The sequence below is a fragment of the Leptonychotes weddellii genome, chromosome 2 (genome assembly GCF_054177405.1).
Source record: "Leptonychotes weddellii isolate Sample4059 chromosome 2, ASM5417740v2, whole genome shotgun sequence".
NCBI classification, from domain to species: Eukaryota; Metazoa; Chordata; class Mammalia; order Carnivora; family Phocidae; genus Leptonychotes; species Leptonychotes weddellii.
Window position 1 is genome coordinate 149416481 of NC_138370.1, and position 27790 is coordinate 149444270.

The window sequence follows — 27790 nt, forward strand, 5'->3', positions numbered from 1 at the left end:
AAATGGAAGAAGGGAACCCTAATTAGAGCAGCTAAGGGAGCTGTTGGCACAGACGCTGTGGTTCGATCTCCTAATTGCAAAGCCTCCTTCTGAATTCAAGCTGTCAAATCATATTAAAAAGGAAGAGAGGGAGATTGGGACGCGGGCAAAGTGCTCTTCTTCATCAGGAAGATGTCATCTCCTCGACTCCGTGCAAACCGCGGCCTAAGGAGTGATGTTTCTACAGCTCCTTGCGTCCAGCTGGTTAGCAGGCTCCTTCAGACTTTGTGAGATGTCAGATAAGGAGGCTTCAGGTCTGGTGTCTAAACGGTTTTCAAAAATGCAAGGACAGTGAACCAAGCCCAAAGCGCCCCCCACAACTGCATCGTAGCCACATGCAGATCTGCACACCGTTTCACTGGCAACTCTGCTCCCGAGGCTTTTCTTATCTATTTAAATTAGCAGGGACTCAGACCCCTAACTTGAGGAAAAATGGGATTGCGTGCACCTGAAGGACTCAGTTTTAAAAAAATTCAGACTTTCTGTTCTCCACGTATTCACCGATGGCTAATAATAAGCAGTAGCTGAGTGATCATTTGATACCTGCTAAATGTGGGGAACGTTGATGGAAGTTTTGTGTGGTCAGTGACAGTTTTGTTTGATTAATGGCATTAAAATCAGAAGGTTGTTTCCAATGCCCAAATTCATCTTTATAGGGAGAAAATGGCATTTCCCCTCTTCTCCCCTCTTAGGTGGGCCCCAGGCCTGACATCCATGCACCAGGAATGTTTTAGCCTAGTTCTGCTGAGCTTTTTCAGTGGCCTCGGGAATCCTGGTCCTTGCTCTTTTCAAGACATAATTTTGAGCACTGCAGCTTTGTCTGAGAAAAAGTCGATAGTCCCCCTGTCAACTCATATAATCGGGGGAATCACAAATTTAAAGTACTAGCTAACCGCAAGACTAACCTCACAAGTTGTATTTATGAGCCTTTGATTTTCATTCACCAGAGGAAACGGTCTCGGCCATTAACCTAGATGCAATTTCCCCCCCTCCTATTATAAGTTGCTCTTTCTGAGAGAGAAATGGGGAGGAAATAATGTCTCCCTTGAGTGCCGTTTTTAAGGCATCTCTTTGTCATGATGGGTTATAGGCCGCAGTGAGAATGTAAGGAGAAAACGCACCAGCATGGTTCTCTGGCGGAGCAGTAACACGAGTAGAAAACACGGTTCAAAGGGAGCAGCGACTACAGTCCCATTCAGCGAAGCAGCTTGCCGTTGTCTCAAGCTGTATGTTCCAGAATGTCCCTCCGGTTGTTCATGTATTACAAAGGAAGTGTTGTTACACACGTACACATGGAGATAGACAGGCTCACACTCTCAAAAGGACGAGAGAGAAATAAAGCGAGATGACCCAGACCCTGGCCCCACGTCCCAGAGGACAGCGAACATGGGCAGAGTAAGGCATCTCCTCCCTGCAGAAAGCCGTGTCGCAAAGAATCAAATCCCAAGCTTTAACAGGCCTCCTGTATTTTCTTCCTTGCTTTGAGAAGCGTGCTGGCTTCTGTTGCCTGTCTTGGCATGAATCTACTTTACATTTTACTCAGTTGACTGTTATCTTCACACAGGTGATGATTCTCTTATTCAGCTTTGGATCCTTGTCCCCAGCATAATTTTTGGCACGTAGTTTGTGCACAATAAAAGTTTGTTAAATCACACAAAGCCTAAGGGGAAATGAGGATAGAGTCAAAAAGAGCAGATGAGGAAGGAATTTATCTTGGGGTTTGGGAAAGATGAAAACAAAGAGCCAGAGAGTGATTGGAGGGAACATAATTTGACTTCGGTAAAGAATATATAACTCTATAGAGTTGCCAAGGACGTCAAAGAATCATGGAATACACTGACCATCTTGAAGAAGAGATTTGGAGAACTATGCAAAAGTCAATTTGAAATGTATCCCTGGAAACAGTGTTTAAAGGGTTGGTCATGTTGGGAGACCAAAGTCAGGGGCAGGAGCAGTGGGCTAGGACCCCAATCACTGGACACAAACAATAGCGATCAACTTGGCTGGCTTGGCCGAAAGGAAACCTATTGGAAAACCGGTAGGTAACCCGTAGAAACACCAGGAATGTTAAGCATTCAGAGGTTGGAAAATGAACACGAGTTAAAGGAGGCCAGGCAGCCAAGAGTACAGCCAAAGTCACCATGGGAATGGTCTGGTGGTGTCACCACCACTGGACATTCCTCTGAGCTTCCAGAGCTACACCCTTTGACCATCCAGCTTTGCATCACTGTCCAAGATGGCGAGCCCCAAGGAAGGGTATCTGACTGACTGAGGGCAGGCCACAGATTGGTACTCTGGGTGCCAGGAAGCAGGGAGAGGGAATTTTTACCCCTCTGGCTTCCTGCATCTTTGAGAGCACCCCAGAGATGGCCTCATGTTGGAGAGCCAATAACTAAATATCTAGGACACCAAGTATCCAGGATTAGAGCTTCCATGGACTCCTGCTGCATGGGTCAGTGAAGGGGCTCCTTTCATCTCTCCCCTCTATGTCCACTGAACACGGTGAAATCTTGAAAACTTGAAATTCTTTACCTTCAACTACTCAACCAAAATCTGTTGAACCCTGACTCAGGATCAGGCATTATGCTAAGCATTGATAAGACAGTGGCCTGGACCAGCGCCGTCTCTGCTTTCACGGAGCTGATGTCCCAGTTAAGGAGATTCTCACCCCGCTCCCCACCCCCATTGCCTTAGAAGAAGGGAAACCTAATTAAACTATACACATTCATTAAGCGACTTTCATAGACAACATTTTATCTCATTTCACAAGAATCTCGCTTTTTTCCTGATGCGAAAACCTGGAACTAAGAGAGTTTAAGTAATTGACCCACAGCCCGTTCCTGGCCGAGTCGGGTTCAAACTCAGTTCTGTCTGGCGGGCTTTTCTGGCACAGAGCTTACGGGCTCTGGTGAACTGGGGAATTTCATCATGCTGGCTCAAGCCACAGATCAAAACTCCCCTTGTTCTTTTACAGTTAACACTGGAAACCGAGATGAAACCTTTTCTGTCTGCTGTAGAAGCTTGTGTGTGACAGTGTGAGTCACCCTCAGAGTGACATTTAGCATTAGTGAAATATTTTTTTGCAGTTAATGTGGGTAGGTTCTTAGGGACCGTGAAGCAAAGAAAATGGATTTTTATTGCGAAAGAGAATTACTAAATGCCAAAAGGAAGTGGATGACCCAGTAATTTGTATTACCCCAAAATATAACTAATGGCAATGTAAAATTATAATTTGCAACATGTTTACGGCCAGCATAATAAAGACTAAGCCGGTTTCAATTTTCAGCAGGAGAGAAAATAAATTGCTCGTGCCAGATGTCCCACAACCAGGCAAAATAACATGGAAATTTAATTTTTACTTGCTTAACTATAATATTTATGACTCTGAGAGTACAGATTTGGGTTCATAAAACAGTAAAGGTTGGAGCCATCTGCTTGATTACAGAACAGAGCAGAATGCAGAGGGTGACTTTTTTTTTTTTTAAAGATTTTTAATTTATTTATTTGACAGAGAGAAAGAGACAGTGAAGAGAGGGAACACAAGCAGAGGGAGAGGGAGAGGGAGAAGTAGGCTTCCCGCTGAGCAGGGAGCTGGATGCGGGGCTCGATCCCAGGGCCCCGGTATCATGACCTGAGCCGAAGGCAGAGGCTTAATGACTGAGACACCCAGGAGCCCCTGCAGAGGGTGATTCTTGATGCAGGAAGAATTTCTTAAGTGTGAAGAAGAATCTATAGGCAGAATAGGATGATTTATTCTAACTCATCCATTGAATGCCTTTACGTGATAGCCTTTTGTGCTAGGTCTGGAAGACCTGATGATAAAACATATACAGATCAACATCTTCTCCAATCTTTGTGCAGATTCTCCCCACATGGAACATCCTGCCTCCCTAACCCCTCCCTGCAGACCTGCCCTCCTCCCACCCTGCCTTTGTCTAGTTCACCCCAAGCCTTGCTTCTGATCTTAGCTTGACTGACCCTTTCTCAGGGAAGTCATATTGGACCTCCTAGACTAGGTCAATTCCCCTTCTCACACATCCTCATAACACCACACAGCTCTCTCTGTGCCAATTGTCACTACTGTTATATATTATATATGTGTGTTATTATTGGATTGGCGTGGCTCCCATGAGCCACTGAGACCCTGGAGATCAGGGACTCTGCCTGATAATATTCATCACTGCGTCCCCAGCTCATAGCGCAGTGTAAATGAGGGCACAGAGTACGTACCTAATAAATATTTGTGAAGTAAATACAACTCTACATGGACTATGCAGAAAGAATGCCTGCTGCTGTCTTACAAAGACCCTTCAAAACCGTTCCCCCCCCAAATTATAACTTTTAAACTCTTCATCAGCTTCATTCCTTGGAGTGCTAAGGATAGCCGCAGTGTGAATGAGCTGGGAGCTGAGACAACGGCTCAGAATACTGGCAGCTGTCTGTTCTCTTTAGTTGTTAATTCTAGGTAATTTTGCAGTCATGTACTTTCCCACCCTCATCTGATTTTCACACTGGCCAGATTTGGAACAGCTGAATGGTTTTAGGATCACTGTTAACGATAACAGATGGAGCTCTGAACGTAGTAGAAAGTTGGCTCCTTGAATAATGGAAATCTATTTTAAGCTACCATAATTGGTTCTATTAGCCCTAAAAAGCCACTAGCTATCTTGGGCTTGCACAAAAGGGCCCAGGTTTTTATGTGATGCAAAGGTCAGAATGATGCATAGCAATGTTGAAGTTCTGCATTCCTAGGACAATAAGAAGAAATAGGGTCTACGGCCATCCCACCCTGAACGTGACCGGTCTCGTCTGGTCTCAGAAGCTAAGCAGGGTCGGGCCTGGTTAGTACTTGGATGGGAGAAGAAATAGGACTGGAAGGGTTTTTTGGAGGCAGATTAGAGAACTGAGTAAGAATCACCAAACCATTTGAAAACATCCGCATCCACCTTGACTGCAGTAATCTGTGAAGATTAACGCGAATTCCTTCATTTCTGGAGAGGGTCTTATAAGGAGAGCAAGTACTTTGTGGGCAACAGTGTAGACATTATTGCTATCGTCACCGCAGAATCATGGCTGAATCTCCCAAAGTACAGGGAAGGGAAGGAAGCGCTGAGGTCCCCATTTCCAAGGTCAGCCATCCATAGCCCACCCCTGCTGAGCGCATATTTGGGTCCTACCCAATTTCGAGCTGACCCCTCAAGTGGGCTTAAAAAGGCGCTTGGAAAAATACTCTGTTTTGCACTTGGTAGTGCGGAAAGTACATCAAAATACACCTTAATTACCTCATTTACCCTTACCTTTAGTTTCTTCCTTATAGCTTCAAGGCAGTCACATGGGCTTTGCTGAAGTCATGAGGAAGTTCAGGCATCAGTACACACTGCTGAACCTTTAAAGAGAAGGCACGGGGCGAGGCCAGGGCCCTGCCAGGTGGGCTGCCTGGCTGCTCCATGCGCAAGGCAACACAGGGGCCTCACATTGGTGAATATACCTGGTCCGAAACCTTCCTTCCGGCCTGCGGGCTCAGCCTCCTGCAATGGCGGCCCACCAAAAAAGATCCACTGTGTGATCCAGCTCACAAAACAGGTTTATAAGAGCAGAAGGCAATACAGTTGAGAGAAAATATGGGCCAAAACACTTCTGACAACTAACATGTGTGCCCTCTCTGCTTAGACAAAACCATGTGGGAAGTTGAATCACCGCCAAGGCTTGTTTGGGAGGTCTTAAAGGTAGAGTCCTTTGCCAACACAGCTTGAAAGGCCTTCCTCCTCATTTTAGGGGTAGCCTGATTGGCTCATTTAACACAGCACTTTTCACACTTAATAGGCTTTGGCCTGGGAATGATTTCTGAAGATAACTTTGCACGTTTCTGTTGTGATTATGAGTTGATTTTATAGACCAACTCTCAGAGGACAATCTTATTTTTCTTATCCCCAACTTCCTACGTGGCACCCCAGAGTTGACTTCTTGCCCTGCTTGTACCCACACATTTTTATTAAGGAAAATGAGGCACAAAGAAGTCAGATGGCATTCTTTCAGTCATTCAACACATATTTTTACCTATCATGTGTCATGCTCCAAGGTTGGTTCTGGGGAATATAGTGCATAAAATACAGTCTTTGTGGGGCGCCTGGGTGGCTCAGTCAGTTAAGCGTCTGCCTCTGGCCCAGGTCATGATCCCAGGGTCCTGGGATCGAGCCCCGCATCGGGCTTCCTGCTCTGCGGGAAGCATGCTTCTCCCTCTCACACTCCTCCTGCTTGTGTTTCCTCTCTTGCTGTGTCTCTCTCTGTCAAATAAATAAATAAAATCTTAAAAAAACAAAACAAAACACAGTCTTTGTACACAAGGAGACAGACAAATAAGCAATTACAACAAAATTGGGTAAACTCACTATTGGGATTATATATAGTATGGGTATCTAGCCCTGTTTACCACTCCTTGTTCTGTTTTTGTTTCTAGCTATTTTGACTTTCCAATTTCATAACCAAGTAGAGCTGAGCAAGTAGTTTTGGAAATACAAATATAAAAAATTGATGGGGCAAATTCTCTAAGCAGCCAAGAGATCCTGGCCAGGATGAGGAGGTTTTAGATGTACCTTCGCTGTGGGAGATGCACCTTGTCTTTGACATGAAAATCATCAGGAACAAAGTGAAGAAAACACCTTGCAAGTTTCCATGACTCAGTGGGAATCAAGAATTACTTTGGAAGGATGAATTGAGGTTAGATGCCAGATGTCATAGATATAAAACACTTCTGAAAAATGATAGAGATCTAGAAAAAAAAAAGAAGAAGAAGAAAAAGAAAAAGAAATATCAGAGGGCAACCTGGACGATGTCATGGGCATTGTGGCAGGGGTTTATTCAAGAACATACGGCATGGAGTTTTATTTTTAATCAAAGTTTCTACTGCTGGAAATTCATTTTGTTCTCTAGATTCAGCCAGGTCAAAACTCATCCTGAGGTTCTTTTTAATTTTTTAGGCTCTTCTGAGGTTCTTGAAAAAAAGTCAAAGAAATGTTTGGTTCAGACCTTTGACAAATTCATGAATAGACTTCTGTGAAGTTTTAAAATATTCCTGGCTGCTTCTGCTGCCTTAACTAGTGTTGGTGAATTAATATTATTTGAAAGAAATTCTATTTCCCAGTGTAAAACTAGAAAAATATCCCACCCATCTTAGCTATTCTGAAGAAGGCATTAAAATGACATATATCCTACCTTTTTATCAAATTTTCAGAAGTTTTCCTATTAGTATATAAGTTACATGTCCTTGGAAACTAGGAGAAACAGAATATAATGCACCACTAGAGAGTTATTTTGGACTAACCATCACTTTGACAGATAATAGCTTTCTGTAGTAAATTATGGTTATACCATATTATACAACATCAGCAAACCAAATGAATAAGCAAATGATGAGCAGTTTAGCTTTCCAAGCAAAAGAGCTCTGTTAATTTTCTTTGGTAATTATTTAATTTCATGAACAGGTTCTTGTGGTATTTTAACTTTAAAAAAACTGTCTCCAAATCTCAAATTCTGAACATGATAAGATACTTTGTCAAAGATTGTCTAAGCAATTATCTGCCTGGTAAGTTCATTCTGAAGGCTTAATGTGCATCAGAATCAACTTGGATGTCTGTAAAATTTCAGGCTCCTGGACCATTTTGAAGGGAGATTATAATTCAGTAGATTTGGGACAGGGTTCTAGAACCTGCATTTTAAATTCAGCTTCTTATGGTTTGCAGGCCAAGGGTCCGTTGATCACTTTGTTTTCTATTGTTGTGTGACAAATTACCACAAATTTAGTGGCTTAAAACAACACACCTTTGTTATTTCAGTTTCTGTGGGTCAGAAATCTGGGCATAGCTTTGCTGGATCTCAGGGTCTCACAAGGATAAAATCAAGATGCGAGCTGGCCTATGTTCTTATATGGAGGCTCTACTCCTAAGCTCATTCAGGTTGTTGGCAGAATTCATTTCTTTGAGGTTGTATACTAAGGTCCCTGGGTTCTCACTGCCTGTCTGCCAGAAACTGCCTCAGGACCTAGAGGCCACCTGCAGACTCCTGCTACCTGGCCTTTCTAGAGACAGTTCACAGCTTGGCAGTTTGCTTCTTGAAGTCCTACAAGAGATCCTCACTAACTTCCGGGAGGGCCCAGTCTTTTTTTGTAAAGGCTTTTACCTCATTAGGTCAGGCACACCCAGAGTGGTCTCTCTTTTCAATAACTCAATACACCTGCAAAAATCTCATCTTTGCCATATAATGTAATCCAATCACAGGAGGGAAATCCCATTCATGGTCCTGCTCATGCTCAAGGGATGGGGATTACAAGGGGCATTCCACCAGGGGGTGAGAAGCTGGGGGGCTGTCTTAGAGTTCTGCCTACCACACCCACCCTCTGAGAAGCACAGATTTAGAAAGACGAAATCCCAGCTTCCTAGGAACTTTCAGTGTGAAACAAATAGGGATGAGGGAACTAGCCCCGTAGATGCGGTTTGTACTTAGTGACAATAAGGTAAAAATAAAGGATGCTAAGGGGATCCAGTGCAATGGGTCTGTGAGGAGGAGAGCAAGGAGATGAGAGCTTTGTGTCCAGGTAAAAACTGGTCTCATTTTCTCACCTTTGTCCTAACCAGTCAGGAAAGCTTTGTCACTTACCGTTTAGAAGGCTAAATTCTCTGTAAGAAGAAATTCTAGCTTTGGTGGTTATTTTAGCATTTTCATAGAAATGGAAGGGTCTTCAATGTCTGTGGAAATGGTCCCCAAAAGGCATCTATTCCTGCTCCTTAAAGAGCACTTGCTACTTTTTAACATCTCTAATTAAGATCGATAATTTTCTGGAAAAATTGACAAAACCTGATACCAGAAGAAATAGAAAATCTAAACAGAACAATTATCATAGAAGAAATAGAAAATTTGTCAGTTATCCCTGAAAAAGTAACAGAAAGAACAGTTCACAGGGGAATTTTTACCAGTCTCTAAAACACTGATATTTCCAGTTGTATTTAAACTGTTATTGACCATAGAAAAGAAGGAAAGAAGGATGTTTCTTAATTCTATTGTGAAATAAACATTAATAACATATAAAGCTAAGAAAGATTGTGTCTAAAATGAAATCATTGAGCAATCTTACTCATGTATATCTACACAAAAATTCTGAGTAAATATTAGCAAAAGAATCCACTAGTATCACAGTATAAAAATATATATGTATATATACATACATATACACACTCCTACTATGACCAAGAGGAGCTTATTCCAAGAATATAGGAACAGTTCTCCATTAGGAGATATCTATTAATGTCACTCATATTAATAGATCAAAGGGAAAATTTGGTTATCTCTATACATCCTAAAAATGCACTTGACAAAGTATAATGCCCATTCTTCATAAAACTCCTAATAAAAATAAGATAAATAGGTACTTCCTTAACATGATAACATATATCTGTCTCAAACAAAACCCCAGAATCATACTAGGGAGACACTAAAAGCATGTCTGTAAAGCCAGGAATTTTCAAGAATGTTCACTGTTGCCACTTTACCTACCATTGTCCTGAAAGTACTGGTCAACACAATTAGGTAAGAGACAAAGATATCTGGTTGACAAATTGGAAAGGGAGGGGCGCCTGGGTGGCCCAGTCGTTAAGCGTCTGCCTTTGGCTTAGGTCATGATCCCAGGGTCCTGGGATCGAGGCCAGCATCAGGCTCCCTGCTCGGCAGGAAGCCTGCTTCTCCCTCTCCCTCTCCCACTCTTTAAAAAAATAAATAAATAAATTGGAAAGGGAAAATGATCACTTTGTGTACCTGGAAAATTTAAGAAAATTCTCTAAAAAAATTCTTTAAAAATAAAATTCAGTAAGAGACAAGGTATGAAATTAAGACAAAAAAATCAATAGCATTCATATCTTTATATATTTTTTTAAGATTTTATTTATTTATTTGACAGAGAGAGAGAGACTGCTAGAAAGGGAACACAAGCAGGGGGAGTGGGAGAGGGAGAAGCAGGCTTCCCGCGGAGCAGGGAGCCCGATGCGGGGCTCCATCCCAGGACCCTGGGACCATGACCCGAGCCAAAGGCAGATGCTTAACGGATTGAGCCACCCAGGTGCCCCAGCATTCATATCTTTTTTTTTTAAATAATTTAAAAATATTTTATTTGAGGGTTTTAATAATTTCAATATTTAAGATTTTCCTTAATATTTATTCTTTTTCTTATAATAGTTAAATGCAAAGAGAATATAGTGGTCTTTTTTTATTAACATATACTGTATTATTTGTTTCAGGGGTACAGGTCTGTGATTCATCAGTCTTACGCAATTCACAGAGCTCACCATAGTACTTACCCTCCCCAATCTCCATCACCCAGCCACCCCATCCCTCCCACCCCCCTCCACTCCAGCAATCCTCAGTTTGTTTCCTGAGATAAGAGTCTCTTAACCCCAGCATTCATATCTTTAAATAACAACCAGTTAGAAGATACTGCTGCATTTAAAATAACCATAAAAAGATAGAATAACTAGGAATAAAATTAATATAAAGAACTACACAAGATCTTTCTGAAGAAAACTTCAGAAAAATTCTCCTGAGAGTCATAAAAATGACTTGAACAACAACGAAATGGTATATCATGTTCTTGAATAGAAAGATGAATATATAAAGTTATCAGTTCTTCCTAAATCATGAACTAGGTCATTTTAATATCCTGATGAAAAATGAGCTGTCACTAATAGCCGGAAAAAATTGACATAGAAGAAGAAAGAGGAGAGGTATCCGTTCCACCATGGTACTGGTACTTAAGTAGACGAAAATATCTAATGAGGGGCACCTGGGTGGTGCAGGCAGTTAAGCGTCTAACTCTTGATTTTGGCTCAGGTCGTGAAAATTAGAAAGTTTAGGACTTGAGTAAATGATGAGAGAGGCATATCTAATCAGTAGGAAAGAGAAGGATTATTGAATGAATGGTATTGGGACAACTGAATAATCATCTAGGAAAGAAGATTACCTTAATCCAGAGTTCACACTAATACTAAGGTAAATTTCAAATGAGTCAATAGTTTTAATGTAAACGTGAAAGCATAAAAGTAATAGAAGAAACAACGGTAGAATTAATTTATAACCACAAAGTAGGGCTTTCTATCCATGACACAAATTTCAGTTAAAAGGCTGATAAATTTGACTACGTGAAAAAGAATGTACACAGTAAAAACCATTAGGGAAAAGTTGTTTGCAATTCATCACAAATGATAAGCAACATTTCCTAGTAAATAAGGAAGTTCTAATAATTGATGGAGAGAAGACCATAACCCAGAAGACAAATGGGTAAAGGATATAAATGGACTGTTTATAGAAATGGAAATACAAATGGCTCTTAAACATATGAAAGCTTATTTAGTCTCATTCACAATAAATTCTCCCAAAAGAAATTTTTCTTTTGATGTCTACTATGTTCCAATAATATTGGCCTTCTGGGTATAGGAGACACAGCAATGAGCCAAACAGAGATCTCTGGTCTCACTGAGCTTACGTTCAGGTGGAAATGCAAATTAAGGCTACACTGAAGTGCCATTTTCATCTACCAGACTGGTAAAAATCCAGAAGTTTGCCATCACACTCTGTAGCAAGGGGCGATAGGCCCTCTGCACTCTCATACTTTGCTAAGGTAAACAGGGAGGCTAAAGTGGTACAACTTCTGTGATATGAAATTTGGTGATAACTATCACAGTTACACATGCATAAGCCCTTTGAGCCAGCAATTCTATTTCTAGGAATTTCTCCTATGGATTACTTACATAGGAGAGAAATAACGTATGTGCAATGTTTATTGCTAGTGTGTTTGCAATATGAGATTAGACACAATCTAATAGGAGGGTGTTTGAAGACAGGATGATACATCCATACTATGGAATACCAGGAAATTGTAAAAAAGAATGAGGAAGCATTTACGGGGAAAGATCTCTTAGACCATTAAATATACATACATATATATGTATAGTATGCTACCAATTGTGTAAAGAAAGACAAAAATAACATGTGTACATATAAGTGTATAAATCTATCTATCTATCATCTATATTTCTATCCACAAAAATCTGAAAACCTTGTTTGTGGCAAAGGAAGGAGAGAAGGGAAAGAATTATGTGATGTGGTAGAAAGCAGTTGTCTGTAGGAAATGGGGTAAGAGGGAGACATTTTGAATATCCCTTCATAGTTTATAAAATTTTAATCATGTGAATGTATCTTTTATTCAGAAAATTAAGTCCAAAAATGTCTTTTTTATTAAATTTTTTTCTAATTAAAAGAATATACCTCTGAGGGATGGTTTGACAGTATTTCTCATTTGGTAATCTACGCCAGTGTTTCATCATCTTCATGAATAAGAAGCATGATCTTCTTTTTTTTAATGCATGTAGAAATTTTTAAAAATTAAAAAAAATTTTGATAAGCATCATAATCTTGATTACCCTTAAATCTTCCTTTTTGATTTGTCTTCTTAAGAAGCAGCTACTCAAACTTCTCTTTAAATTATAGGTCACCTCATTTCCATTCATGTCCAAGGCTTTGTATAAAAAGTAGAGACATCTGTGAAGCAAAAACCACATGTATTATGTAAAACTCAAGTTTCAATATAAAAACTAGAAAAGTAAGGCCCCAGATCCCAGTGGAATGAAAGAGACACCATATGCCATGGGCCTGAAATTTCATCTCCTACCTTGAAGTCAGCTGCAGATAATATTAGAAGGATTTGATGTCACATAGTCCTAGAAAAGGAGGACAGATTAGAATTCATCTGATTTGGAACTTGGCTTCTTGGTAAAATTCTCCCTGAAATCAAAGATGGTATTAATAAAAATTCTTAGGGACCTATTTTAACAAAATGCAAAGAAGAAAATATTTGCAGTCAGTTTCCATACTAAAGTTCTTTTCTTTCTACTTGGCATTGCATGTAAAAAGTGTTTTTCTCTACTTTGCTCCTGTAACCATGCATCAGGTCTAGAGCTCAGGAAGTGGGGGGAGAGGAGAAATGAAAGAAACAGAATTAAGAGAAATGGGTTAACGGTGTCACAGTTGTAGGCAGGAAATTTAGGGAGTGATGGAAACTGCCAATATCCTTGCTAGATGGAGGGCATTGTTCTCTTCGCATGTTGGAAAATGTTGTCACCTGTTTTTGCATTGCTATTGACTAAACACAGACTAGAACAGTTCTCCTTCTTAAAAAATAGAGACCAAGCAGAGGGTGCCCTTGACTCAGGTCAAGAAAGTGCTTCCCCCAATACCGGAACTAGAAGTTATTTCCACGGTGCATCTGCAAGATCAGTATACACGGTGAGTGATGATTCGGCTTTACTGATGATTTACCTTTGTTCATTATAAACGTGAAAGATCCAAGGAGGTACAATTTACCCCAACCTTCATTTCTATCTGGGAGTAGGAGACAAAAAGTGATGAACTTGCAAAAGCAGTTCATATGAATTAGATGACATGAAATAAAATCACTATTTCTTCCAAGGTCTAATAAGGACCAAAAAACTAATCTCTTAGTCTGTTAAACAGCATGTGCCCCTGAGATGTCAGCTCAGCCCTTGGCTGTTTCCTCGGGTTGGGTCATACATAATCCCAGCAGAGCAATCGTTGTTTCAGTCGGAACATGAGAGGAGAGAGAATGTGAATTTATAAGCAGAACAACCACTGACCCTCAATTACTGAAATTAAGAACTTCCCTCAATGTAACATCTGATGATCTAATTAATGTGCATTGATTTTCATGTACTTAAATCCCAAACTGTGGTCAGAAGTGTCTTAGAAATATTTTTCATTCATTCAACACATTTATTAAGTAGCTATTATGTTAAGGCACTATAGATAGCTATTGTAGGGGGTATAAAAATTAGAGAAGAGGGGAGACACTAGCATTTATCAGTATCCTTTTATTGTGCTTCATGGTGATAGGCTAGATCATTTACTTGTCTTTATTTTTTTTCAGTTTCAGGTGTAGAATTTAGTGATTCAAAACTTACGTACAATACCTGGTGCTCATCACAAGTGCCCTCCTTAATCCCCTTCACGATTTCCCCCATCCCCCCAACCTACCTCCCCTCTGGCCACCAACTTTGTTCTCTAAAGTTAAGAGTCTCTTTCTTGGTTTGCCTCTCTTTTCTCCCCCCATATTTGTTTGTTCTGTTTCTTAAATTCCACATATGAGTGAAATCGTATGGTATTTGTCTTTCTCTGAAAGACAAAATATGTCTTTGACTTATTTCGCTTAACAATACTCTCTAACTCCATCCGTGCCACGCAAATGGCAAGATTTCATTCTTTTTTTTTTTTTTTATGGCTGAGTAATATTCCAGTGTGTGTATACCACTTCATGATACATGATACCTAGGTAGTTATCAGTCAAGATTCTAGCAGGAAACTAATAGTATACTCAAATGGAATCATTTGAGGTGAGTTTAATAAAAGGTCTATTAAGTCAGGTTGTGGAAAAATCCAAAAGGAGAGTGCAGCACCCTCAAACTAGTAACAGTGGGGCTCTGCTACTGTCCCTAAGACTAAAGGGGCAAGGAGCCCAGAGAGACAGAGACAAAGGCAGGCAGGCAGACACACACACACACACACGCACACACATGCACGTGAGCGCACGCGCACACACACACACACACACACACACACACTGATGGACTATGTTGGGAGAGCTACCTGATAGGGACTGTGACTTTTAGTCAAGTGACAACAGCCTGTGATTGCCCTGAAGAGAGAGAATATTTCACTTTGGCTGTTCTCTTTCCCCGATGTGCCAGTACTTACCATTGGTCAAACCCAAGCAGAGCGAGGACACTGGAGCTGGATTGAGGCAGTTCATACAGATTGGCCTCCCAGGGTACCAAGCAGGGTGGGGAAAAAAATGGAGTGCAGATCTAGAGAGGCAAAGGGATCAAGCGTAGGTGGCTCAATATGTCAAACTGGAAACTAAGTGCTAAGGATATATTTGTGTTCAGGACTAGAGAGAAGCAGGCCTTAGTGTTTGGGTCTTAGTGGAATCAGAGTCTGCTATTGGCTCAGAAATTGCTAGGTAGACTAATGTAATCATAGAGTTGTTTTAATGAAATATTGTGCTTGATACCTCTCATTCTGGTCCTCCTCATTCTGGGATGCTTGACCTTGCATATGAAGAGATCCCCTTTGCTCATTCACCTAATGTTTTTTGAGCACTTACTGTATGTCCAGAATTCTGCTACTCATTGGCAAAATAACATGCAGTCAGTGGAGAAATCAGATTGAGGAATCTTAATTCCAATAGAGAGCCAATAACATGATAGAGGTATTCATAGGGGACTCAGGGAGCATAACGGAGAGACCCCCTCATTCAGAGGAAACGCTGCCTAGCATTTAGTAGGTGTTCAATAAGTATATGTTGAGTGGATGATTAAATCCCAACTTCTACATCTCTTTAAAAGAAATTTGCATGAACACTTACACTTTCATTTTATAGAAAAGGAAATTAACCCAAACATACTGTAGTGACAGAAGCTCGAGGAGACCCTATGTTTCCTGGGTCCTAGGCTGAGAAGTTTGTAACCACTAACCACAGAGTCTTCCTAGGTTTATAACGGAGGCTCTATTGCCTAACACAGTATTGGAAAGAGCTCTTAATCAGTGATATTGGGGAGCGCCTGGGTGGCTCAGTTGGCTAAGCATCTGCCTTTGGCTCAGGTCAAGATCCCCGGCTCCTGGGATGAAGCCCGGCGTCAGGCTCCCTGCTGAGTGGGGAGTCAGCTTCTTCCTCTGCCCCTCCCCCCACTCATGCTCACTCTCTTATGCTCTCTCTCTCACAAAAAAATAAAATCTTAGAAAAAGTGATATTGGGAAGTTTTTAGGTATTCTTATAACACACAGTTTTAATAAATGATTTAAAAAAATTATTCTCCACTAATTCTTTTCAGGTAATACTTAACATTTTTGTGGTAATAATATTTGTCTTTTTTTTCTTCAATCTTCAGGGTATCCTTCTGAATTCCTCTGGACCATTTGGACTGAACCCTTTTGAAGAATACTCATAACCTCATTTTGGGAATGAGTTAACTAGTAAATATATGAGTCCAGCTGAGGATTCACAATAGGAAACAGTAGGAACGCTGACTGGTTGATGAAAACTGGCTCAAGAGCATTCATTTGACCCATGAGATCAAAGAAATGAGAGTTTTTTCAGGAAGCCATCATGAGTCATGGAAAACAAGCTGATGAAACCCATGGAAACAACAAGGGAATGCTCACTGTCTTTGCTTATCTGTCATTATACAGCTTACAGTGGCCCCAAGATTTTGATTTTGAAAGGAACTAAAACCAGGGTCAAGGATGAAAATCTTTTCTCTCATTTGCCCACATTGCAGATTCTAATTTGATGGGTTTTCCTATACAGATGGATTGTTTCTATTTGGCAAATTACTTAAGAGGGCCTGGGTTGTTCGTTTATACATTTGTTTGGATTTATAAATGTTGCCTCCTTTTGGCACTGAGGATGTTCTAAAAAATTTCAAAGATACCAAAATAAAATGAATTTAAGTGAAATACTAAATGAAACGAGTATTTAAATCTAGTAGCAAAATGTTTCTTCTGATTCTTCTTGGTGTTTGTATTTTTCAGAGCTATCACTGATGTCAAGAGTAATTATAGTTATTAATTACAATAAAAGCACATATAGACAAGAGGGCATCTCTCAACATTGAAAAATATAAAAATATCTTTCCAGAGTTAAGGTGGAATTTAATCTCCTGGCATCATTATAAGGTTACACTTGCTTGTCTGAGCAGATTTCTAGAGTTTAACTGCAGGGTCAGATTTACTATTAAGCAACCTAACCGGAATGAATGATTCAGCACAAAGAGGTTTTTCCTGTTACTCTTCTTCTTTTCTTTCTTTTTGCTAGATCACAAACTGAGATTCTAACCATAACATTTAGGGATTGAAGATTTGGCAAATGGAATTCTAATAGTCTCACTTTTTATTGTCTCTGTGAACTTGATTAATAGGTGAGTCAGGCTCAGGTCTGGGATTATTCAGCAGGAGTTTAGGGGTATCACACTCCATGAGGGATGGATATTATACAATTTCTGAGAGGCCAAATTATTGTTTCCTTGCACATTGCCTATTATGTTCAGACAAATGACTTGAAAATCAGTGGGAACTTGGCTTACAAAAGGCATAAATTAAGCTTCAAATTCTGTTAAATTGTGGCAGCTCTCTGGAAGCTAATTTCACTTATTTATTGAAATAATAGACTTTAATAGATAGTGTGAAGCAATCGAACATTGTAGATGGCCTGCTGTCTGCCTCCAAAGAGTCTATAATCTGGTAGAGGAGACAGGGCATGCATACTACTAGTGATAATGCTAGACACAGTAGGGTAAGATAAATGTCACGTACAGGCTTCACGCTTCTTTCTGAGAATTCACGGGCCAGTGAGTCATATCTGGTTCGGGGTAAGCAGGGTAAGCTTTTCAAGAAAGTGTGTGTAAGCTGCGCTGAAGATGGTTTTTCTTGATCTTTCAGAAGAGGTCAAACTTCCCAAGTATACACTTTCTCAGCCCCCATAGCCCTTTTCATATCTGTTATTTATACTTATTTTTATGGTTATTAATTAATTCCGTTGCCCTTTCTAGACTGATTCTGCTCACCATAATATTCCTGGCAGCTGGTATGATGCTTGGTTCACAGAAGCTTCTTAATACATATTTGTTGGAACAAAACCATTTACTGAGCCCCCTGTACATCAGGCACATGCCCTGTAGAGTTTCACTTCTTCCTTATAATGACTCCTGGAGACAGGTGTCATTGTCCCTAAGAACCTCACCAATTTGCTTATGGTCTCAGGAGTGACATGTGGATTCAGTCCTAGGTTGACGTGTCTCAAATATGCTTTTGTACCTACTCTATATTTAATAAGACCAAATTTTACAAAAGACAAATATCATATGAATTGCATTTTCCTTTCTTCCTCTTTCAGTAGATAGCTTCTCTCTTTTGCTCTCCCAACTATACTTCTTTCCCTTCATGTAAAACATGGTAGAATAAAGACTTGGGCTCAATTTTTTTGTCAATTTATTCTCATAACTTGACTTTGATTGCTTCCTTCCCTGTTTCTTTTTGATTTTACTTCTCTTTTCTGTCTACATCTTTCATAATCATCCCTAACTATTGGTGCTATTCTGATGGGTGGTGATCTTAGGACAATGAGTGGAAGGAAGGTCTTATATTTTTAAAATCTAAATAACGTATGTTATCAATTAACCTAGAGATATGACAACCAAATCTTTGGCTGGGTTTAGAAACCCCTCTGTGAACTGGAAATCATGTACTTTAGTAAAGACAAAATAGTCTAGACGTTTCTGTGATTTGAAGGACAAGATGAAGTGTACATGCATGGGAAGGGGAAAATCAGGACATTTTGGTAAAAATATACTTCACAAAATCCTCTGGATGAGTTATTTTCCTTCCTGAGAGTTAAGGCTGTTCCCAGAGGGAAATATGGATTTAACATGGCTGCTTACTGGAAGAAAATCATTTTGTGGGCTATCAGTTGAGACACTTTCATCTGTAAATAATAACAGACCCAAGTCAAAATGCCTTAAATGATAAGATGTATTCTTACCTAACAGGAATTCTGAGGAGAATGCTTCCAGAACTGGTGAATTCAAGACCTCCTACCAAATGCACCCAGGTTTTCCCCCGACTTTCCTCTCTGCCATCATCTGACTTTTGTCTTCAGGGGTTCCCTCTTGTGGTTCCAAGAAGAGATGAAATGGTGGTGCCAGAGCACCAGCGATCATCACATGCTCAGCCCACAATGTCCTTTTTAAGAGTAAAGAAACCTTTATAAGAAGTCTTCCCAGATTTCTCCTCATGTCAGAGCATCTAGAATTGGATCATGGACATGCTCTTAAACCAACCAATGACAGGGGGGTATGGGACCATCGTGACAAATTTAGAAGTATCCAGATTTGCCTGGTTCTTAAGGAGGGGAGAGGAACTGACCATCAGAATCAAAACAGGGCTCTGCAAATATGGAAGAGGAGGAAGACTGGCAGGTGCCTCTGGGCACGTGCCTCCTCAATTCCAAGGAAATGTGCAGAGAGAAACTGGCTGAAAATAAAACCAAGGCTTGGTTTCTCCCCCAGAACAATCTCCTGTAACGTGCTAAGGCTATTCTTCAAGCATGTGTTGTTGCCCAAACTTTCGCGAAGAGTGTACGCAAAGTTGTCATGGTGTCATAATCTCCCTGCAAAGTTTTATTTATTTTCAGATGGACTGTAAAAATAGCCCATCTGTTTTCACACGGAAGAGTGATATCAGGGTGTGATATTTATTACAAGAGCAGGCACAACATCCGTCGTGAAGAGCCACATAGTAGTCATGATCTTTCTTTCATACCTTATGCCAATTTCCTCTTAGTTACCTCTCACCCACGGAATGATGTCTTGATGGGACTGTAAATCAAAGTTTCTTGCCCATCAGCCAAGGGGTGACATGTGGCCAGAGCTAAACCAATTTGATCCTCCATGTCAGGACTTTGATTTACAGGTACAATGACATATGGGTGGAAAAAAACCGACTTGGGCTTATTCATTCCAGCAGCAGAGTTGAGTCATTCCAGCTTTTAGACGCCCCAGTACACCCCAAACTCCCACCAAACTGCCTTGGTTCTGAGACTGGTTCTCCAGCCTTCCCTTTGATTCTGTGAGCTACCAATAATATCTTTGCAAAGATCCTTTTCCTGCTTAACTTTCCAGACTTGGCTTCTGTTGCCTGCTGAATATAACATCTAACATCTACTTTATTTCGTAAAGTCAGGATGTCTGAGCTGTAAGAAATCTTAGAGATCATCTGGTTAATGCCCTCATTTTCCAGGTGAGGAAACCAAAGCCCCGGAGGTTGAGGGTTTCAGCCAAGTTCATTTCGCAGACTGTCCGTGACAGAACTGAGATTAAGACAAGGTCTTCTTTGCCCAGGATCCTGGAGTCTGCTTTTTATTTTAATTCCTTTTTAGTACAAACCACAGCCTCCTTCTCTGTCTTTTCTCTCTCTCTCTCTGCAATGCTTAATAGAAAATAGTGGCCTAAAAATCTTCATTCTCCCCTCCCCCAACTGACAATTTGCTTTGTACTGTTTAAAAACTTGTTTCAGAGATAGTCATTTCTGGGATTTGGCATCTGGTAATGACAGGCATCAGTTTATATCCTTATATGGAGCCCTGATTCTTCCCAGCTATCTTTAAATGTTTATTTTCCCCTTACATGAAAATAATGTTGGGAAAGGAGGTGGTTTGCTCCGGGGAAGTGTATGGGCTGGGGTTCTCAAAGTGATTACTTACCACTAACAAGTCTGACTTCTAGCTGTGTGCATTTGGGGAGAGCCTTCCTACCTGCACATTAAAAGATATATATCCGCTCTATCTTTTTCAGTTGTTTAGGGCAGTCATAGCTCATACAATCACTGCCTAAAGGGCCAAATGTTGGGGTAGGACTTGGGGAGGGGATTAATAATAATACAGTAGTCTCCCCTTATCTGTGGGGATATGTTCCAAGACCCTCAGTGGCTGCCTGGAACAGTGGATAATACCAACCCCTATGTATATTATGTTCTTTCCTACACATATATACCTCAAGTTTAATTTTTAAACGAGGCACAGTAGGAGATTAACAACGATAACTAATCACTGAAAACAATTATTAACAATATACTATAACAAAAGTTCTGAGAACATGGTGTCTCTCTTGAAAAAACTCACCGTACGGTACTCACCTTTCTTCTTGTAATGGTGTGAGATGATAAAATGCCTCCTTGATGAGATGAAGTGATGTGAACGACTTAGGCCTTGTGATGGAGCCTTAGGTTACCTTTGGCCTTGGGCTGATTCATTGGGAGGATCGTCTGTCTCCAGACCACCGGTAACTGATCCCAAGGCAAGTGAAACCCTGGATAAGGGGGAACGGCTGTAGCAGTAATTATGTGCCCGCCGCTATTGTAAGCACCTAGCAGGGATTAGTTGATGGGTTTTGTCTCATAACTAGCTGTCTCATAACTCACAGCTGTACATTCTAGCCCCCTTTTGGAGAGTTCCAGTGCAGAGTAACAGACTAAAACGTTTTCCATGTCCCTGTAGTTTAAAAAAATGTAAAGAAAAAGGTTTACTGACGGTTAAATACAGTTCTCAGGAAAATCTTTTTCTTTTTCCTTCCCAATTATCCCTAAAGACCAGTATTGAATCAAAAGGTAAGGACTATTATCCATCACCCCAATCTACAGGTGAAAAAATTAAGGCAAAGAGAGGTTAAGTAACTTACTCAAGATCATGCAGCTATTAAGTGGCAGAGTTGAGGGGACCTGCAGTGGGTTAAGTCTCTGACAGGCTCAGGTCATGATCTCAGGGTCCTGGGATTGAGCCTTGCCTCGGGCTTCACACTCAGCGTGGAATCTGCTAGAGATTCTCTCTCCCTCTCCCTCCCACTCGTGCTCTTACTCTCTCAAATAAATAAATAAATCTTTAAAAAAAGTGGCAGAGTTGAGATTTGAACCCAGGTAGTCTAGGTTTCAAACTCCATGCTCTTAACCCTCTACTCTGTTGCATCTTAATCATCTCTTTACGTAGGGAAGAGTAGTTTCTTTTCCTTAGGAAAAAAAGTTGTCCAATACAGACCAATGCCTTTCATAAACACTTCTTTTTTTTTTTTTTTAAAGATTTTATTTATTTATCTGACGAGAGAGACACAGCGAGAGAGGGAACACAAGCAGGGGGAGTGGGAGACGGAGAAGCAGGCTTCCCGCTGAGCAGGGAGCCCGATGCGGGGCTCGATCCCAGGACCCTGGGACCATGACCTGAGCCGAAGGCAGACGCTTAACCATCTGAGCCACCCAGGCACTCCTCATAAACACTTCTAAGAGGGGTTCTGTATCATGAATCTCTGTGTTTCGACAATGCTTGCAGGGTACACTACACACAATACTCCACCACAAGAACTGCTCTGGTGAAAATGCTTCTCTTGTGTCTACCCATGTATCAAAGTACCTCCACAGAACTGCATTATTTGGTGGTTGTGAGAGGAATTGCACAGAAAGAAGCTTTTGGCTCCAGATGCTCATAAAATAGGCTCAACAAATAATTGTCTCATCAATTACTTAAAAAGAGCTAAAATCTTTTCACTCATTTCACGATCACCTATGGTGAGAGATAGTAATGACAATGCAAAAACACCCAAATATTGATGAAGAAAAGTTGGGAATCAAGTACCTGGAATGTCCCTTTCTGCTTACTGGATTCAAAGCACATTTTTCGACTTGAAATTTGCTATACAGACACAGGAAATCATCATCTCTATTCCCCTCCCTATTTTGGCAAACGGACAATATAAGTTTTATTTTTAAACAGTGTATCATAACAAAGTTCCACTATGTCAAAACAAACCAACGGTGCTTAATAATTACATCATAGTGAGATTTTTTTTTCTTATTTTATTCTTTATTCAGAGGGAAAAATTCAGTAGGAAAAAAAGTTATTTTATAAACTTTGTATTTTATTCTAGCTATTTAAATAACAGACTAATACTAGAAGAAAAGTTCTCCATTATTCAGCAATTGTTGCTTTTTTTACAGAACAATTAGATTAATGTGAGCAATAAGAATCTTTTTCAATGGCATGTTTTAGTGCCAGAAATTCCATCAGAGACAGAAATCACATAGGCCATATTCTAGATAATGTGCTCATTTAAATGGGATGGGTAGTGGTGGAGGAGCAATAGGGAGGTCAGACAAGGAGGTGAGAGGACAGTATCCTGCCTCTCTTGGGAACCAGTTGTACGAGCTCTGGGACCCAGGTTGGCCTACTGGTGTCCCAAACAAATCAGTGTTTGAGACTCCATCTTTCCTTCCTGTTTAATTAATACCACCACAATATTTGAGCAGCGTGGAACCTCCCCCACCATCTCAGCACTCAGACTTAATTTTTATTAGTTTTTTCAATGGAATTTACTTGGAGTACATTACCCATTAAAGCTTTGGATGGGCTCCCTTTTGATTATTAACATATTGCTGCTGTGGAGGTCTTTTAGTTATTCATCCATTTGTTAATATAACAGCTACCTTATTCCAGGCACAGTCTCATAGCTGAGACAGGTAATGGAGACAATTATAATGCAGCCTGGAAAGGGCTGGGCTGGGGCTTAACTCCTTAAGGAACTGGTTTCATCCATCTTTGAAAATCCAGTACCAAGCCAGATGCCTGGAAATTACCAGAAATTACCCAATAAGTGTTTGTGGACTTAATGAATAGAGTGCTATGGGAACCCAGACAAGGGACACCTAAATGAAGGAGGAAGACAAAAGTGAAGGAAGACATCCTGGAGGAGGGGACGCAATCTGAGTCTTAAAGGATAAGTTGGCTAGGGTAGAAGGAACACATATAAAGGCACTTGGGCAAAGATGTACAGAAAAGGGGGCCTTACTTCAAGACCTATGTGTCTTTCAAACACACATACATATGCATACACCCACACGTGGGCTGACATGAGGGAGACAGAAGTATGCTCTCTTTGCAAATAGTAATAACTATGCTATTCTCTATTTCAAGGACATTGCAGTAATTAATGTGTGAAAGAGATGGGCTTTGTTAAGCTTGAGAATGTCAGAGTTCTGCAGGGGAAATTGACAATACTGTGATCTATTGTGATATTTTTCACACTATATAATTTGAGCTTGTAACTGCTTAACCAATTAAAGATTAAGCATGCAGGCCTTAAATGCTACCGCACAACTGAAAGAATGATTTACTACAGCAAAGGATATTGGAATAGAGGGAAGGCAGATTGCAATCAGAGGAGCACCACTGCAGGGTGCTGTTAACCGGTGCTCTGGAACGAGGCTTCCCCATTCAACCTGGAGAAAAGTTGCACCATAAATCCTCATTTTAGCAAGTTCCAGTACACAATAACTAACTAAAAGGTTTGGGAAGTCCCTATAGCTTAAAAAAGGTGTGTGTGTGGGGGGGAGCTTATTAATGGTTGAACACCCTTCTCAGGAAAATCTTTTTTTTTCCCTTCTCAGTTATCCCTAAATACCAGTTTTTGAATCATTGTGGTAAGAGAAGACTGAGACACTGGAGGATATATGGAATTTCATCCCACTTTTGATGTTATACTACAGCCAAATTTAAAAAGTTCAGACAAAAATCAATTCCATTAAAGCACGCTTTCATTTGTCTAATGATGCTATATTGATTTTGGAATGCATTGTTCTATGAAGTATTGTTCAATACTTTAATCCATGAAGGTCCTTCATAGGCTCCAGTCAATGCATGGTGGCAGTTGCATGTGTTCAATTGCCACTACAGAGAGGTGAGGGGGGCATGGTGCCAGGAGCAGCCTGCAAGAGTCTCTGTAAGTTTGACCCTTGAGTTGGTGAGGAATTGATGAAAGTGCTGGAAAATGTAGGATCAGACTGTAAAGGTTTTTGTTTGCGTATTTTCCAGAATGCTGAGGCCAGCCAGTGAAGGTTTTAATCAGGGGAATAACCAGATTTGCACTCTCAGAGAGTCCATGCTGATACCACCTTCATGGAGAGGGACTGGGACCTGTGCTGACATCAGGTTGGTGTTATGGGGGAAGAGAAATAACCTCCCCTCTACTTTTCTGAGTTCTTAGCTGAGACTTTTGTAATAAAAGTCAGAATAACAAGAGAAAAACAAAAGGAAGTTTATTGTAACCTCGTGTAACATTAGAGATAACCAGGGGAAAATGAGTAACTCAAAGTGGTGGCTTAGAATTCAGGCTTATATACCAACTTAATAGGGAAAGGGGAAGGAGATATAGGCCTCTTTGGGGAAAGTAAATGATTTTTAGGAAAGATGAGTGGGCCCTGAGAACAGATGGGAGGTATGGTAGGTTGTGATGAAGTCTGCCTGTCACTTCCAGTCTCCTCTCCTGTAATAAGAATCAATCTTCCCAGTTGATGAAACTCCAGGGGAAGGGATTTATGACAAGTGAATTCCTTTTTGTGGTTCTGTCTTTAGGCAGATAAGGGGAGTGCAGAGAAAGCCTTTCCTTGCATTTGCTGTTTTTCAAGTGCCAACAGCTCAAAATAATCAACATACCAAAGCAGCATATTTTGGGGTGGCACATCCTGAGCTCCTACAGTCATATACTGGGGTGTCATATTCTGCTACCCTTCAATATCTATCACACTAGTTCATAGAATGGATAAGAAGATAGTGAAACAAGACTGAGGCAATGAGATAGAGGAAGATACACAAAGAAGTAAGCAATAGCACTTGGCAACTGACCAGATGTTGAGGATGAAGAGAAGAAGCAGCCTAGGGTGACAGCTAGGCTTCTGGCAGAAGTAACACTGTGCATCCAACAGAGAATGTAGGAGGAGAAGGAGAGATGATGAATTCAATTTGGATGTGTTCAGATTATGTTTAGTGGGATATTCAAATACTGATGTACAGATGTCTGGTAGGTAGGCAACTCTGGTTAGAATTTAGGAGTGATGTCAGGGTTCCAGGTAGAAATTTGGGTGGCATTAGCATACAGGTGGGTGTTTGCAAAAACCATGGATATACCTACTGGATTTTTTGGCTCAAACTGATTTACCTAATTTGGGATGGGAGAAGGGCAGAGTGAATTTCAAATTGAACCCGATTTTATTTTACTTGGGCCACATAATAAATGTTGTGGACCTACTGGATAGATAGATGAATGGATGGATGATTGAATGAACGACGGGTATAGGTTCATGAAAACCAACAGATGTTCTCTTTATCTCATGATTTGTTTCAGTTTTAGTTCTGGTTAAGAACAAAAATAAAACAAACGTCTACCTCAAAGAGGCAAAAGGGCAACATTTGGATGCAAAACATGGAGGACTTTATTCCCGCCTTTAAAAATCAACAAGCCTTTCATTTTTTAAGCTAACTAATTTCAGCCCATTTATGTATATTATTCTCATTAGGTATCAATGACCTAGCAGTGACTGACCAACTGCTGCCTTTGCAGCAAATCCAGAAGGAGATGACCAGCTAAGTGACAGACTAGGTACTGCTCAGCAAACAAACATGCTATTTTGCACAGGATTTCACTTGAGTAAATGTGAGTCTTCTCATTCCTTGCCAAAGACCGAGTGGTTTTAAAAGAAAGAGAGATGTGGGATACAAGGCATTGGCTTGTAACACCCATATCTTATATAAATGGTCATACTATGGTCCCAGGGGCTGCAGGACAATCAAGACTCCTTAATAATCAATCACAACGCCATGAAGGCAACAAATGTCTAGGGCAGGATGGAAACAAGTCTTTCATTACCACTGAGGGATAATTTTTATTCTTGCCAGGGAAGGGTAGTTCTCACCCTTCATGAATTGTTGAGGAAATGCTTAAAATGTACAGTTGTGGCCCAAAGTGGCCAAAATGTTTTCACACCTCACTACCGGCACCAAATAGTTTGGGCAATGCCAAATAAATTACAAATCCATTTTGTAGTTCAGGAAGGTTATTAGGACTCAGATTCATTATCTACTGAGACTTTCCTTTGCTTTCCATTTATTACTCTCCTTTGAGTGAAATGGAGCTGTAGGAGGAGAGCAGAGACCTCAATTCATTCAACCCTGACACATTATTCGTGTCTACAGTTTTGCCATAAATTTGGAGGAAAGACAGAAATTGCAAATGCAGGGATTTAAATCCCCTTGTGCTACATTTGTCAAGAAGAGCAGATTGTAAACTGCTTCTCACAAATATGATATGCATTTGGGCATCAAGCTAATAACTCTGAATCACAGACTCATTTATTTGTGCGGTGTTTCCCTCCAGAAGTTTCTGAAATTGCTTCTGTTGCCATTATGTATCTCAGAGCTGTTTGGGTTTAGTAGGAAGATTACAGAGACTATCTGGCTAAGAAAGTTGGAGTCCATCTCCAATGAGATGGAAATGACAAATTTTTCTGTTTACATAATCACAGTCTTTACAAACTATGCATTTGGAATACTTGGCTTGGGCTTCTCTGAGGAAAGCAAAAAGAGATTTGTATAGTCATCCAACTTGTCTTAGAACCTTCTAGGAATATTGATGATGAAGAAATCCAAATCATGAAGAGGCCCTCACTCATACTTCTGACTCTTCTACTGAAAAATAATTTGTGTGTTTTATGCTTTAAGTCACTGGTAGGGCCCTATCCTCTTAGCTCCCTGATCAGAAGGAATTTTCTTTTGCTTCTTGTTTTGATTTTTTTTAAGTGGGGAGGGGCAGAGGGAGAGGGAGAGAGAGAATCTCAAGCAGGCTCCACACTCAGCTTAGAGCCCGATGCAGGGCTCGATCTCACAACCCTGAGATCATGACCTGAGCCAAAATCAAGAGAAGGATGTTTAACTGACTGAGCCACCCAGGCACCTCGCTTCTTGTTTTGATTTTTAAAAATTTTGTTTCATAAGTCATCCATTAATACAATTTCATTATAAAAATATTTAATTATTACAAATAACACTGGAATTCCCTGTGATTACTATGCCAAATCCTCTACCTTATCACAACACTTTCCACCCCTGGTCACAGCATTGTTGGTGGTTATATGTGTATCTTTCTAGATCTTCTTCTAGGTGTGTGTGTGTGTGTGTGTGTGTGTGTGTGTGTAGTATATAGTGTGTGTATGTGTCATTTTAGATAAATATTCTACAAGTACCACCATACTGTGAATTTCTTTTTTTCATTCAATA

At 40.4% G+C, this 27790-nt stretch overlaps 1 protein-coding gene and 1 long non-coding RNA gene across 3 annotated transcripts in view; one reads left to right on the forward strand and one right to left on the reverse strand.

Moving 5' to 3' along the window:
- TMEM156 (transmembrane protein 156) overlaps positions 1 to 18002 on the forward strand; it is a 45398-nt gene extending 27396 nt beyond the window's left edge. Inside the window, exons 6-7 of one of the 2 annotated variants that reach the window (XR_014143061.1) lie at positions 1 to 13362; positions 16038 to 18002. Coding sequence is in view for 1 of the 2 variants with exons in the window: in XM_006732305.3 (XP_006732368.1) it covers positions 13260 to 13362; positions 16038 to 16050 (116 nt within the window). In the remaining variant the exon portion in view is untranslated. The remainder of the gene's footprint in view (positions 13363 to 16037) is intronic. The other variant, XM_006732305.3, reaches the window with a different exon arrangement.
- LOC145720213 (uncharacterized) lies at positions 12509 to 27670 on the reverse strand. Its single transcript, XR_014143062.1, has 3 exons — positions 18686 to 27670; positions 12749 to 14954; positions 12509 to 12618 (listed from the first exon to the last, which is right to left on the reverse strand). It is a non-coding gene; the product is annotated as an uncharacterized LOC145720213 (long non-coding RNA).
- Between the last annotated feature and the right edge of the window lie 120 nt (positions 27671 to 27790).